The 13,547-nt window shown below is 48.4% G+C and overlaps 1 protein-coding gene across 3 annotated transcripts in view; it reads left to right on the forward strand.

The window, feature by feature from the left end:
* Positions 1–12,862, forward strand: part of SLC25A22 (solute carrier family 25 member 22) — a 35,911-nt gene extending 23,049 nt beyond the window's left edge. For all 3 annotated transcript variants that reach the window (XM_072338286.1, XM_072338288.1, XM_072338287.1), the window contains exons 5-10: positions 1,877–1,967; positions 9,158–9,276; positions 10,322–10,493; positions 10,724–10,878; positions 10,998–11,073; positions 11,192–12,862. In XM_072338286.1, coding sequence (XP_072194387.1) covers positions 1,877–1,967; positions 9,158–9,276; positions 10,322–10,493; positions 10,724–10,878; positions 10,998–11,073; positions 11,192–11,345 — 767 coding nt within the window. In that variant the 3' untranslated portion in view covers positions 11,346–12,862. The remainder of the gene's footprint in view (positions 1–1,876; positions 1,968–9,157; positions 9,277–10,321; positions 10,494–10,723; positions 10,879–10,997; positions 11,074–11,191) is intronic.
* The last annotated feature ends 685 nt before the right edge of the window (positions 12,863–13,547 follow it).

A 13,547-nucleotide genomic window follows, 5' to 3' on the forward strand; every position in this document is an offset into this window, starting at 1 on the left:
ACTTGGCACTTGATGAAACATTTTGCAAGTAGCCACTTCACTTGACAATCAGGCTGCGTGGATTCAGAAAACATCAGTATTGCTGACAGAGAAAAATGAGTCAGGCTGTCCTGCCAGGGTTGTCTATTTCCAATGGAGACTTCTCGAGTGATGGAGATGCATCCTTGAGGAGGGAAAGCAGATTCAAGGATTCTCATGTCCTGCTCCCAGCTGTGATTCCCCTCCACTTCCTGATCTGCAGAACATCCCCCCAAGCCTGTGTTTTTCCACATCTGATTTATGAGTTCTGTAATCATAGAATCATAGAATTATTCAGGAAAAGACCTTAAAGATCATCAAGTCCAACTGCAGCCTAACCATAGTACCCTAACTCTAACAAACCTCTGCTAAATCCTATCTCTGAGCACCACATCTAAAGGGCTCAGGGATGGTGACTCAACAACCTCCCTGGGGAGCCCATTCCAGTGCTTAACAACCCTTTCTGTAAAGAAGTGCTTCAGCTTACCTTGGTGTGACTTGAGGCCATTTCCCCTGGTCCTGTCACCAGTGAGAAGAGACTTGCTCCACTTTCACTGTAAGCACCCTTCAGATACTGGAAGAGAGCAATAAAGTTTCCCCTCAGCCTCCTTTTCTCCAAACTAAAAAGCCCCAGCTCCCCTCAGCCTACCCTCATAGGGCTGATTTTCCAAGCCCTTCACAAGCCTCATTGCCCTTCTCTGGACCTGCTCCAGTACCTCCATGTCCTTTTTGTACTGAGGTGCCCAAAACTGAACACAGTACTCGATGTGAGGCCTCACCAATGCTAAGTACAGGGGCAGGATGACTTCCCTAGTCCTGCTCACCACACCATTCCTGATACAAGCCAGGATGCCATTGGCCTTCTTGGCCACCTGGGCACACTGCTGGCTCATATTCAGCCAACTGTCCATCAGTGCACCATCATGTTTGGAAGAAGGGAGGTACGAGCCCATCCTCAGGAACAGAGAGTTGAATTGACTTACCTTAGGTCTGTTGAGCCCTTATGCTTTGCGTTGATTTGAGTTCATCCCTCCTGAAAACAAAGCCCCCAGATCTTCAAAGGTTAGCGTGAGCGCAGGCTCGTCTTCTCTTTGAAAACCTGAGTTTTGGGACAATTGTTTTAATCTCCACAGCAGGACTAAATGCAAAAGTGTACCCTGGCAAAGGCAGATGTGTATTTAGTCTTGCAAATGTTTTTAGACTATTTGCAAGTATCAGGTTAAGCTCCCCCAGAAGGCTTGGAGCTCCATGTAGAGGCTCGGAAATCTTATGGCCATCTACTGAAGGACTTTTTGAGCTGTAACATTGAAAGTGAAGAGAACATTCTGGAACACTGATCTCATAGTGCCCAACCCAACGGTTCAGATGGGACCAGCCATCCCTTCAGCCTGTTAGCCCCAGGGTGGCTTGTAAGCTGCCTGCCATCTGTTGTGCTAATGCTGGTCCCAAGGCCCTGCAGGCTGCTCATTGTGACAGGCACAATGCAGGGATTTGCTGCTTGTTGCTCCTGACAAAAGAAAGTTCAATGGCTGGTGGGAGCGAGGGTTGTTTACAGCTCTGGACCATGGTAAGCAGGCCAGAGTAGCCATGCCATGGTTTGCAATGGACAAAAAGCTGGCTCAACTGTCCCATTGAGCAACTGCTCTGAGGGTGACACCCAGTGGTGATGTACGAGAACAACCATCTAATCCCAGGAGTTTGTGCAGCGCTGGCTGGAGTTCCTGCAGAGGTACCAATTGCTGTGAGCCAACCTCCAGCTCTTCTGTCCTCGGTTTTGTGCTGCAATGCATTTCTAAATAATTCAGTTCACGGCTTCTGCTTTCATTCTCCAGTGGGTTTTTCCTCTCTTCCTTTCTAGGAGCTGCAGTGAACCTGACTCTAGTGACACCAGAAAAGGCTATCAAACTGGCAGCCAATGACTTCTTCCGGCATCACCTCTCCAAAGATGGGTGAGTAGAGGATGCAGATCTTAAGCATTTAACTTAAAAGACACTAGTTCTTGGGTTGAGGCTGCTGGGGTGACTGGGTAAAGGTGGAATGTGGTGATCCGATGACTGAAACATTAGTTGACCTTGAACAGCTCAGCCAGTGATTACATTTGAGCTAAAGAAGTAATGTCTAAAACTGGAAGTGAAAAGCTCTTCACTGGATGACTGGTTTTTATTCAGGCTTCTAAAAATAGTCCTAGCTCTTACCAAGGTTAACAGATCCAGACTTTGCAAGCAGCGTATTGGAGAGGAACCCAGCAGCACTGATGGCTGCTCAGACAGCAGCTGGGAGGACCCTTGTCCTCAGCATCCCATTGGATGCTGCTCTCTTCTTTCTGGCTTTTCAGTGACTGTAGCTTGAAGAGGTGGTGACTCAAGTTGGGTAGACCCCAAACTTAGCACTCTCTTGTCCTTTTGTAGCTTGAAAATAAATTCAGAGAGCTGAGAAGAGGTGATGAATGAACCTGTGTTTGACAAAGGGCACTGGCAATGTGAATGCCAAATGAAGAAGATTATCTGTTTAGTTTGAGAGCGTGGGTTAACATGGACTCAATGCCAGTAAAAAGCTCTGGTATGGCAATTGTATGGAGCTGGAACTTGAATATTTAATGCTGTTTTCACCAGGATGTTCCCCTTGCAATTCAGGGCACACTTGTATCTCCCTTCAAGATCAAAACATCTCTCCAGAGACAGACAGTGAAGGGTCCAGCAAGGACACTGTTTTCAGTGACAGTAGCTAGAAAGCAACCTGCCTGCAATAAAATCCCAGTTCTTAACTCTTACCCCGGCAGTTCACCTTGCTGCAAATACAAAGTTCTGCCACAATGACTTGGTTTAACAGCTTCCTGTAACATGCCGTGCCAGTCTCAGCTGTAATGGAACACAGTGGCTCAACAATATCAGTAGAATCTTCAGATTTACACAGGTTGTGGATCTGAGCCTTTCCTGCACCTAGTTTTTTTGTTCTGGAATCTTTTTAAGTAGCACTTAACGTACGTCTGTGTGACTCACCGGCTCGCAGCTGTTTGTGATCGTCTGTCTCTTCAAATAGTGTCTCTCTGTACTCTGCACAGAAGGTGGGAGCTGATGATGTCATCATTGCTTTTTCCAAGTGGTGGGTCTCATCTGTGCAGGCAGACAGCATGGCGAGCCCTGATGTACTGCTGTAGCTTAGCTTTTTGCCACCATCTATGAAGTGAAGACTTAATAGGTTGAGTCTCAATACAAAGCATTTTCTTTCCCCCTCTAGAGGAAAAGAAAGGTTGAGCCTTGGGTAGGTGACAAGTGAACTAGACATCACATGGTGCTGAGGTCAGTCACCTTGGGGGACTTGAATGGATGAAATGTGGTCAGCTCTGGTGTTTATTTTGAGATCCTTCTTCTGCTTGCAAGGAAATTGCAGGCGTGGGAATGGTGAAAGTAACCTGTTGGAGAGGTTGTGCTCAGCCGTGCTCTGGTGGCTGTGTGCCACCTTCCTGCTGGCAGTTCCCAGGATCTCTTCCCACGTGCAGCACACGTGACAAAATTTCACTGGGTGATGGAGCCGGGTGTGTGCCAGGGAGCTGCCTTGCTCTTGGTCCCACTTGCCAAGCTGTTTGCAGGTTTCTCCCTTGAGATGCTTCTGTCTCCTTCTCCCTGGCTATTTTTGATGGAAGACAGGGCTGGAATCTTCTAGATCGATTTAACTTTGAATGCCTTCATTGCTAAGCTTCTGGCACTTATCTTGCTTGAAATGTGTTGTTTCTCAGTTCCTCATTTTACAAAACATGCATATTTTAATCAGTATTTGTTGACAAAAATTGCTGAGTCTGTCTTCCACTTGAGCTTCGAAGAAGCATTTATGGACAGGAGAAAAATGTGGCAAATAGCCCAAAATAGCTTCAAGATACTCAGCAACTTCTAGTGAGCTGCTTTTTTTTTTGTGGTGGTTTTTTTTTGTTTGTTTGTTTTTGTCTTTAAAAAACTTGATGTTGAACCTGCTTTTAAACTGCTCAAAAAAAGAATGTGGCGTAAAGCCTGTTACCAAAAAGCCAGATGGGAAAACAACACAGATGATGTAGGAAGCTCCTGGCTGCAAATTGCTTGAAGACTATTCTGGGGCTGTATCACTGCAGGTTTGTGCTAGACTCTTTTTATCCCCCCCTCTTCTTCCTGGCTGTGCTCATGGATGCTTCAGGAGGTGACCGTGGGAGTTCAGGTGGGACTTCATGCCTCTATAGATGCTCTTCTTCCCCTGAGCCTGGAGAATATTGCTCCTGCAGGTCTCTCCACCCTGGGGCCAACTCAGGTGGGCGCTCCCCCTCCTACAGTACTTTCCCACTCCCTTTTGTTACAAGAGAAATGTGCTCACAGGATAGAGGGCTTCATTTCTGCTTCCTTTCCTGTTTCTATTTTCACACTGACACCAGTGTAGCAGCCTGCTGATAACACTTCTTGTTTCCAGAGGAAACAAAACTTACTGTGCTGGTCTTCACATGCATCCTCATTTAGGAACAAGGAGGCCTGTGAGTACTGGAAACCCCCTTAAAATCGTGGCATTGTCCTGTGATTATTTTGCTTTAGAGTCTCTGCAGTTTCCAGGCCAACAAGCAGAAGTGGGGATCTGCAGAAGCATCTTCTTGCAGGTTCTTGCTGTGACTCTGGGAAAGCAGGATGTGAGAGGGGAAATTTCTTCCCTTTAGACTACAGGGAACTGATGAGATTTTAACTGAATTTCTGAAGTTGGATGGATTAAGAAACCCATAAACTCAGACCTTAATAAACGCAGCCATATCATCCAAAAAAGAATGTGAGAGCAAGAGTCTCTAGAGCTAAGTGAAGCACTTGGGTAAGAAGCACACTGGCATAAAGCTAAGAAAGCAGTGTAACTTGGTAGTACACCTGCAGGCATTTCAAGTAGAATGCTTCTTAGGTGCTCAGTATGTGAGGCCTCTTTTATAGGTGCAAGTGTTGCCCATAACTCTTTTTGTCCTCCTTGAATTTGGGTGATAAGCACATCCTAAAAGCTGGTCCCTGTGAAGTGTCTTCATGTTTATCTCCAGAGCATTTAGTGCCAGATTGCTGATTGGTATTTCTTAATCATAAGAACTTTGCAGTGTCCCTGAATGAGTTTCTTGCTGTTCTTCCTCCTCAAAGCCTGTTATTCTTGTACTACTCCCATCATCTTTACCTGCATTCTATTTGCTGTTCTGGAACAAAAGCTGGTGATGTACTGACTGAGCAGCTCAGGCTTCTACTTCAACCAGTGTGATTGCACTAATTGTTCCATTGCTGATGCCAGAAAATGTTCTTCCCTTCCGCCCCCCTTCTTTCCTAGCTTTGCTTAGAGAAGAGAAATAGCAGAGACAAGCATGGCACTTTACCTGCTCTCCCACATGGATGTGGAGACTGGAGCTTCTCCATTGCCTCGCTGCATGGGCTCTTCCCTTCATCCTCTCCTCTTTCAGGCTGACCTAAAATACTTAGACTATGTCTTCTGTAGCACCTGGATAAGCAGCAGTTGTATGGCTTGGGTGATCCTTAAGCTGCAAGATGCACATAGACTGTGAAGAGAGGCTTTTGGTTTAGGAAAGAGGGATACTGCCATTAGTCATGCTGCGGAGCTTCTGTGTCACCTTGCACGCACGCATACAATCATAGAATTATTAGGGAGGTCATTTCCAACCAAGATCACCAAGTCCAACCACAACCCATCCCCACATGGACATTCTAAGGTGGAATGACACAGAGATGGTAACAAAGACGATGACAAATATTCAAAAGGTTATTTATAAGGAAAACTCACCGATATGGATGCCTTCACTGGGAAATGCTGATGCAGTCTCCATCAGGGAGCAATCTCCAAGAGATGCTGCCTTAGTGGTGGTCAGCCCTTAAATGAGGTGTAGAGGAGGTGGAATCAAGTTCCACCCCTTCTGGGAGCACAGCTAAATTGCTCTCATCTGTGCTCCCACAGCTGACCCAACACTTGCCTCAGCTGATTAATCAGAGGTTCAGGCTGTCAATACCAATTTCCCATACATGCCTTTAGGAATCTTGTCACATCTATTGTGGAATGGTTGGGTCCTTCCCCTTGCACTGGCATCTCCTACACAGCCAAGATTTTCAGTTTGCCATCAGTCTACCAGTGCTTTCAGCGGCTGTAAATATGAGCCTCTAAAAAAGCCCTTTGTGAATCTGAGGTTCTTGCTTTTTTGCTTTGCTTTATTTTTCAGCCCTACTTTGAAACTCCATACAGAACGTGAAACTTCTTCCCTACTCCCTTTTAACATCATTGATTTGTCACTAATTATTTGTACATCAGTTACTAAAAAAGAAAGGAAGAAAAAAAAAGGAATGACTGATTTCCATTGTTGCAGAATTTGGGATATTTTTTGCATTTCACACATTCTTGCTGTGATGAAAGATTGTTCTTCATAGAATCATAGAATCATAGAATCATAGAATTACTCAGGTTGGAAAAGACCTTGAAGATCATCAAGTCCAACCGCAGCCTAACCAGTAGCCTATCTCTTAAAAAACAACCACAAAACAATACCACAACAACAAACCTCTGCTAAATCATATCCCTGAGTACCACATCCAAGCGGCTCTTAAACACATCCAGGGATGGCGATTCAACCACCTCCTTGGGGAGCCCATTCCAGTACCTAACCACCCTTTCTGTAAAGAAGTTCTTTCTAATATCCAACCTAAACTTGCCCTGGCGCAACTTGAGGCCATTTCCCCTCGTCCTGTCACAAGTCAGTAGTGAGAAGAGACCTGCCCCACTCTCACTGTAAGAACCTTTCAGGTACTGGAAGACAGCAATAAGGTCTCCCCTCAGCCTCCTCTTCCTCAGACTAAATGCTTGTTGGACCAAATCCTTGTAGGGATTGTGGCTTTTGAAGCTAGTTGGGATGTTGCAGTGATCGGACCACTGAGGATAAGGCCTGTGGTGCCTTGAAGTTGAAACCCCTGTTGTCATCTAGAGATGATCCTTTTTCCAACTCATTTTATGTGCAGACTAGCAAAGTTTTGTGATGGAAGTTTGACCTTTGCACAGTAAATTTTCAGCCTTCTGACAAAAGATTCGCTTGTCTTGGTGTGCTTTTATTTCCTGGGCTCCCCTCAGGTTCCCAAGAGGTGCAAACCAAAAGCCCTCATTCAACATGCTTTTGATGTACCTGTTTAACATCTCTCTAAAATACACCCATGCACATAAGCTTTCACGGGGTTGTGCTGATGGGGCTCAGTGGAGCTCAATCAAGGCGGGCTGATTTGTGTGTGCTGGGATAACGGCCCACAGAGGAACACACAGGACATCCTTCTGAGCTTTTGAAATGGGCATCAAAGCAATCTCCCTGGGTAAAAGCCATGTGTGTGCTTCAGGGTTGCCACAGGGCCCTTGCTGAGGCAGGAGAAGCTCTGCCAGGGTGTGGGGGGGACTGTAGCTGGTTTCTGTGCATGTCTGTGTCCTCCCACGGCTGGCCTAAGGGCTGTGCAGCCATGCTTCTGCCCACGTTTCATCCACAGGGTGAATTGGAAATGTAATACTATGCAGTGTTTCTTCCTCCAGTCCCAATGGAGAGCGCTATATTTAGCCATCGTAATCTCTGTTGTGGCTTTGTGCCTCTAATCCCTTGCTCTGATGCCCAGCCTGGAGAAGATGAGAGGTGGAGAAATGGGCACACTGACGTGGCAGGCAAGCAGGATTAGGGCAGTCCCACCGTGACCCGGGGTGCCCTGCGGCCAGTGAGCAGAGCTGAGCAGGTGGGGAGCGGGCAGAGTGACGTGACCAGCTGAGGGATGCCCAGCAAATGGGAGGCTGCGCAAATCCCCAGCACTTCCTGCTGCTCAGCACATGCTGCAGTGGCTCCCAGCAGCAATTAATGCTCCGTTCATTGCACTCAGACCCCACAATTGCCTATTGCTGCAGGAGCAGGGCTGTGGGGAGGTGAAAGTACTCCTTGTGTTTAAAAGGGCTGTTTCTCCTTGGCTGTATGATCTCTCTCTGCTTTTTTTTTTTTCCACTTTCCCCCCCCTCCCCCCTTCTGAGAAAGGATCAGCTCATAAGCACCGTTACTTTTCTTTTCCCAATCATTTCTGGTGCCACCGGGGTGTGAGATTTTTACAGGGCAAGAACTCATCAGTTGTTGAAAATTGAGCCTTTCTGCATCAGTTCCTCTTCTCAGCCTTAACTGGGTGGTTTTGTGGCTTTGGGAGGGAGGAAGCTGTGTTTTGTAAGACAAGAGCTGCCCTCAATGACTCCAGGCCCCCTGGCGAAGAAAATGCACAGAGCTGCAGCACTGGGGGTCTGATACACCCTTTGTTTCTCAGCAGGGTCAGCTGGGTGTAAAAGCTGCTTTTTCTGCCTTCAGGAAGTAGGCTTGAAAAGGCTGATGAGTTGAAGAAGTTCCTAATCATAAGGGAGCTGCTTCTTGACTCTCACATTCACTTTTTACATATTGTTGTTTTTGTGGGAGAAGTTGAAAGCAGCAACTAGAACCGTTTCCTCCTGCTCCTCATCTCTGCTGGGGATGTCACAGAACTGTGGAACCACAGAATCGTAGGGGTTGGAAGGGACCTCCAGAGATCATTGAGTCCAACCCCCCTGCCAAAGCAGGTTCCCTACACTTGGTCGCATGGGTCATTGATAAAGATGTTGGACAAGACCGGACCCAGCACCGACCCCTAGTCCTAGTTACAGATCTTCAACCAGACTCTGCGCCACCACTACCGAGTGACACTGGCTATCCTCAAGTCTTCAGGCACCTCCCCCATTCTCCAAGACCTCTCAAAGATCATAGAGGTTCAGCAGTCACATCTGCCAGCTCCCTCAGCACCTGTGGATTCACCCCATCAGGTCGTCAGTGTTTAAAAGACTAAGCAGGCAGGAGGGAAACTGCTGCGGCTCTTGGTCCATATATAGCTATATGTTCCCCTCTTGCCCACTGCTGAATTGAGGCATGTAGGACCTCTGAAACAGAATTGGGTTAGTGTGTCTGTTGGGGCACCTGGTGGTATGACATGGGTCACCCTTTGGAACTGCATGGTATGACAGCGAGCAGCCAGCCTTCCTGTGTAGGGGTCTGGGACGGTGCTGGGTGGGACTGCGGCTTCTTCTGAATGTTGGCCATCTCCTCTGACCATCTCTCTCTTCCTTTGGGCAGGAAGAAGCTGACGCTGCTGAGGGAGATGCTGGCAGGCTGCGGCGCAGGTACCTGCCAGGTGATTGTCACCACTCCCATGGAGATGCTCAAAATCCAGCTGCAGGATGCAGGACGGATTGGTACGTGTGCATCTCCCTGTGCACCAGGCAGGGAGAGGGAATGAGCCATAAGAACCCTTTTCCTTCTTCCCACCTCCTTGAGTCAGAGGTACCTCAGTTGGTAGCAGAAGTTTCTCCTCTTCCCAACTTATTTCCTCCCAGCCTTTGCTCACCTGGCCTTGCAAAGTCCCTATTGCTTAGAAAAAGTGTTTTTGCTCAGAGCTTGGCAGGTGAAACAGCAAATGCTGCTGATGGATGGAGAGGGATAGGAGAGAGGGCTGGGTTGAGCATTACAACTTGCTAGTTCTCTACAGTTAGGAAGGGGTTATCATCCTGCAGTGCTTTTGCTGTGGTACTTCCTCTGTCCCCTTGTTTCCTGGTGTTCTTTCTCTCTTCCCCAGTCCCCACGTTAGCACCACCCTAACAGCTTCCAGACATCCTTTCCTGGTCAGAACTGAGACCAGAAGTGGCTCAGTGAATCTGAAGGAAGAGCTGTCGCTATTAACCTCTTTCAGAAGTCAGCCCAGCATACAGCCCTGTTCCTGAGAATGCCTGGTGACGCCCGCTAGATACCTTCTGAAACTGCCTGGAAAATGGGCCAATTTGTCCTCTAATCTCTCCTTTGATGTGGCATTTCTGAATAATCACGGATTTATTTTTCCTGTCATCTGTTTGCTGCTTTTAATGCAGACCTTATCTTCTTTGTGTGCAGTATTTTAAAGCGTTGGAAGGATTTGGTAGTTGAAAGGCTCAGAAGAGGTAGTGCTTCTGCAAACAGCTGGTTCTCTGTGCAGCACGCACCTGTGGTGTGCCAGTGGCAGCCACAGCGTTGCCTACTGGTTGGTGTGCTCCCCATTCTTCTAGCCAAAGAGCAGAAATGCATCAGAGTTCGAAAAGGCTCCTGGAAGGAACCATGTTGCATGTGTAAATGTGATCTACCTGCTCAGAGTTAATGATTGCTGTACCTCTGGCTTGCCCTACTGAGAACTCCTGTCCCACGGCACCAAGCAGCAAGAGACTGCTGTTGAGCATCTTGCAGTCTCACACTCTCTCTGCTTCTCCACAGCGGCACAGAAGAAGCTGATGGCAGCACAGGCCCAGCTCTCCCCTTCCTCTGCAGCCGGGGCTGCAGAGCCGGTGGTGGAAGCGCGCACCACAGCAACGCAGATAACCAGGGAGCTGCTGCGCAGCAAAGGCATTGCGGGGCTTTACAAGGGCCTGGGAGCCACGCTGCTAAGGTAGGACACAGAGCAGAACTGTCAGCCTGAGCCTCCAGAGAGTGACACGGGAGTTTCAGCTCTTGTCTTTGTGCAGTCACAGAGTTGGGATGATGTCTGCTCTGCACTTGTGGCTGCACTGCCAAGCACACCGTGTGTGCAGCCCTTCCTTTGACACTCAGCTTGTTGGTGTCCCACCATGCCTTTGCTCATCGTTGTCCTCTTTCTTTCTTCCCCTACCTCATCCACAGGGATGTCCCATTCTCCATCGTTTACTTCCCGCTGTTTGCAAACCTGAACAAGCTGGGCCAGAAGGACCCCAATGTCAAGGCCCCGTTCTATGTGTCCTTTCTCTCTGGATGTGTGGCTGGTAGTACAGCTGCAGTGGCTGTCAATCCTTGTGATGGTGAGTCCCCAGCAGCTTGTTTTGGCAGCCTCAGCTCTGGCTCTTGCCTGCTGCACAGCCAGGGGCTCTGGGGGGAGGCCAGCCCTCTGCTCACCGCTGTCTTTCCTCTTTCTCCCCAGTGATCAAAACACGGCTGCAGTCCTTGCAGAGAGGAGTCAACGAAGACACGTACTCAGGAATCCTGGACTGCACCAAGTAAGACTCCTGGGTTTAGTACTAGGGAAAGGCAGAAAGCTAGGGCATAGCCACAGGTTCTCCTGGCACGGTGGAGGGATGGGATGGACATTGACCAACCTATGCTGTCTTTTCCCAGGAAGATCTGGCAGAAGGAAGGACCCATGGCCTTCCTGAAAGGGGCGTACTGCCGAGCCCTGGTCATCGCTCCTCTCTTCGGCATCGCACAAGTCGTCTACTTCATTGGCATTGCGGAGTTCCTCCTGGACGTACTCCCCAAGCACCGGGCCTAGCCCCGGCATGCCTGCCTGTGCCCGCCCGTCCTCTGCCACGCTGGATTCATCCCTGTGTTCGTCGTCCATGTCGAGTGGTGTCAGAGCAACAGCACAGAGGGTTCACATGGGAACATGGGGGGACTTGGTCTCCAGATGAGCAAACACAGGGAGGGGAGAATCTCTTTTCTGTCTTGATCTGGAGCCTGTTCCCTCCCTCTCCTTCCACGGACAATACCCAATTATGCATATCTTTTTTTTTTTTCCTTTTTTTTTTTGTTTCCTTTTTCTTTTTAATCCTAATTCTTAAGGACACTGGTAAGCACAGACTGGGCCTGAGCACCCAGGAGTTTCCTCCCAGCATTAAGAAGGTAGAGGGAAGGGGAAAAAAATAACCTGAGCCTTCACTCGCCTCTGCCCTTCCCAGGACTCCTGGCTGCCTGCAGAGGGGCTGCAGGGACAGCTGTGTCCCTGAGCCACCCTTCCGGGTCCCAGGAGGACAGCAGGTGTCCTGCAGAGGGGTGCGAAAGGGACGCTGGGTCTGCCAAGTTCCTTGGCTTGGAAGCCTTTGCCTCTTTCCCTTGCACAAAAATGAGTTGGACTGGGATGAATTTCATAGAGATCAGGGGAAGGGAAAGGGGATCAGTGCTTTGTTTTGTTTTGGTTTGTTTTTTTGGTAATTATTTTTGTTCTAAAGCAAAGGGACTTCCCTCCTAATGAAGTATCACAGGAGCATCCAGAAGCATCCGGGCGAGGTGCAGAGGCAAAGTGGCTGCTCTGTAGGGAACATGTCTGTGGGATCAGGTGAATGTCGAAGGTCCTTCCCTGCTTGGCTGCAGGCAGGGGAAGGAAAGAAACTTGGGATCAACTTAATTTTATTTTATTTTTTAATGCAGGGACTGTGGGGAGGGAAAAGCAACCAAACAAAAAGAAACCACTTACATTCCTTCAGCCTGCCCATCCCGAGGTGATGCCTGCAGGGGGTGTACGGTTAGCTGTGTACACAGCTCTTTGTTTCCTGGCTTGGCCCCAGGGCATGAAAGGAGGAGCCTGGTCGGTTTCCATAGGGTCCAAGGTACAGCAGCTGTGCTACATAGCCTGCTGTGTTTGCTCTTACCTTGCAAGGTGAAAGCACAAGGTCTGGTTTTGTGTTGTTGTTTTGACTGGGCGTGCCTGCAGCCAGCTGCTGTCAAGGAGGTTCCAAGCCTTGAGCAAGGAGCCATTGTGCAGGTGGGACTGCAGGACTGCAATCCCAGAAACTCCTCATCACTTTTGCCCTTGGGGTAGCGGTGGTGGTTGGGTGGTGGGAGCATTTCCCTGCTCCACAACCTGCTCTGCCAAAGGGATGCTGCCCAGCTGCAACCACTTGTCAGAGGGCTTCTCATTAAGTACTCTCTTGGGCTGTGCTGTTAATCCTTGGTAACTTTTCTTAAGTGCAAGATCAACAACCTCACCGTGATCTTCTCCATTATTTATTCCATGTGGTGCAATCCACCCGACCTCGATGTTTAAATTAAACGAGTCAAATTCACCTTCCATTCCTTCTTTCTGTTTGTTTCTCCAGGCGCTTGCTTGGTGTTTGTGTTTCGGTTGTATATTTAAGTTAATTAAATAGATATATATATATATCTCCATGTTTTTAATGTTTGAAAGAAAACCATCTCTGTTTCAGCATTCTCGGGTTAGGGCAGTTCTCCAAACCCGCATGTTGAGGGCTTTCTTCCTCCATGTGTCCTTTTCCTCTTCGAAGACGTCGTCGTGTGGCTGCTGTGTTCCTTGTCACCTTGCTTCTGTCAATCATTTGCCTTTTCTTCTCTTTTTTTTAATGATTTTTTCCTTGTATCTGGGAAGGGATCTGTGCAGAGATGGTCTCCGAGTCCGGCAGATGTCTGTGATGTGTGTAGTGCTGTGATGCTGCTCTTGAGTGGATTAAAAGAGAAAGATGTGTGGTTTTTCTAAGGTGCTCCCTCTTCCTCTCGAAACCTTCAGCTGCTCTCGTTCAATTCAACAAAACACCCCGAATCTGAACTGTGGGGAGGCTTCTATATATGGTTTTCTAAGTCCAGGTGCTGGTTTGTAGGAGTTAAGAGCAGCCTCCCTCCCTGATTTCCTCATCCCAGTGTTTTGGAGAAGGTGGAGTTGGGAGCACCCAACTGTGGGAGTGGGAGGGTGGGCTTTGGGGTGTGTGTGTGGGGTCACTTTTCCTTATCTCCAGGTGCTTCT

This window comes from Excalfactoria chinensis, chromosome 5, assembly GCF_039878825.1.
Source record: "Excalfactoria chinensis isolate bCotChi1 chromosome 5, bCotChi1.hap2, whole genome shotgun sequence".
Classification (NCBI taxonomy): domain Eukaryota; kingdom Metazoa; phylum Chordata; class Aves; order Galliformes; family Phasianidae; genus Excalfactoria; species Excalfactoria chinensis.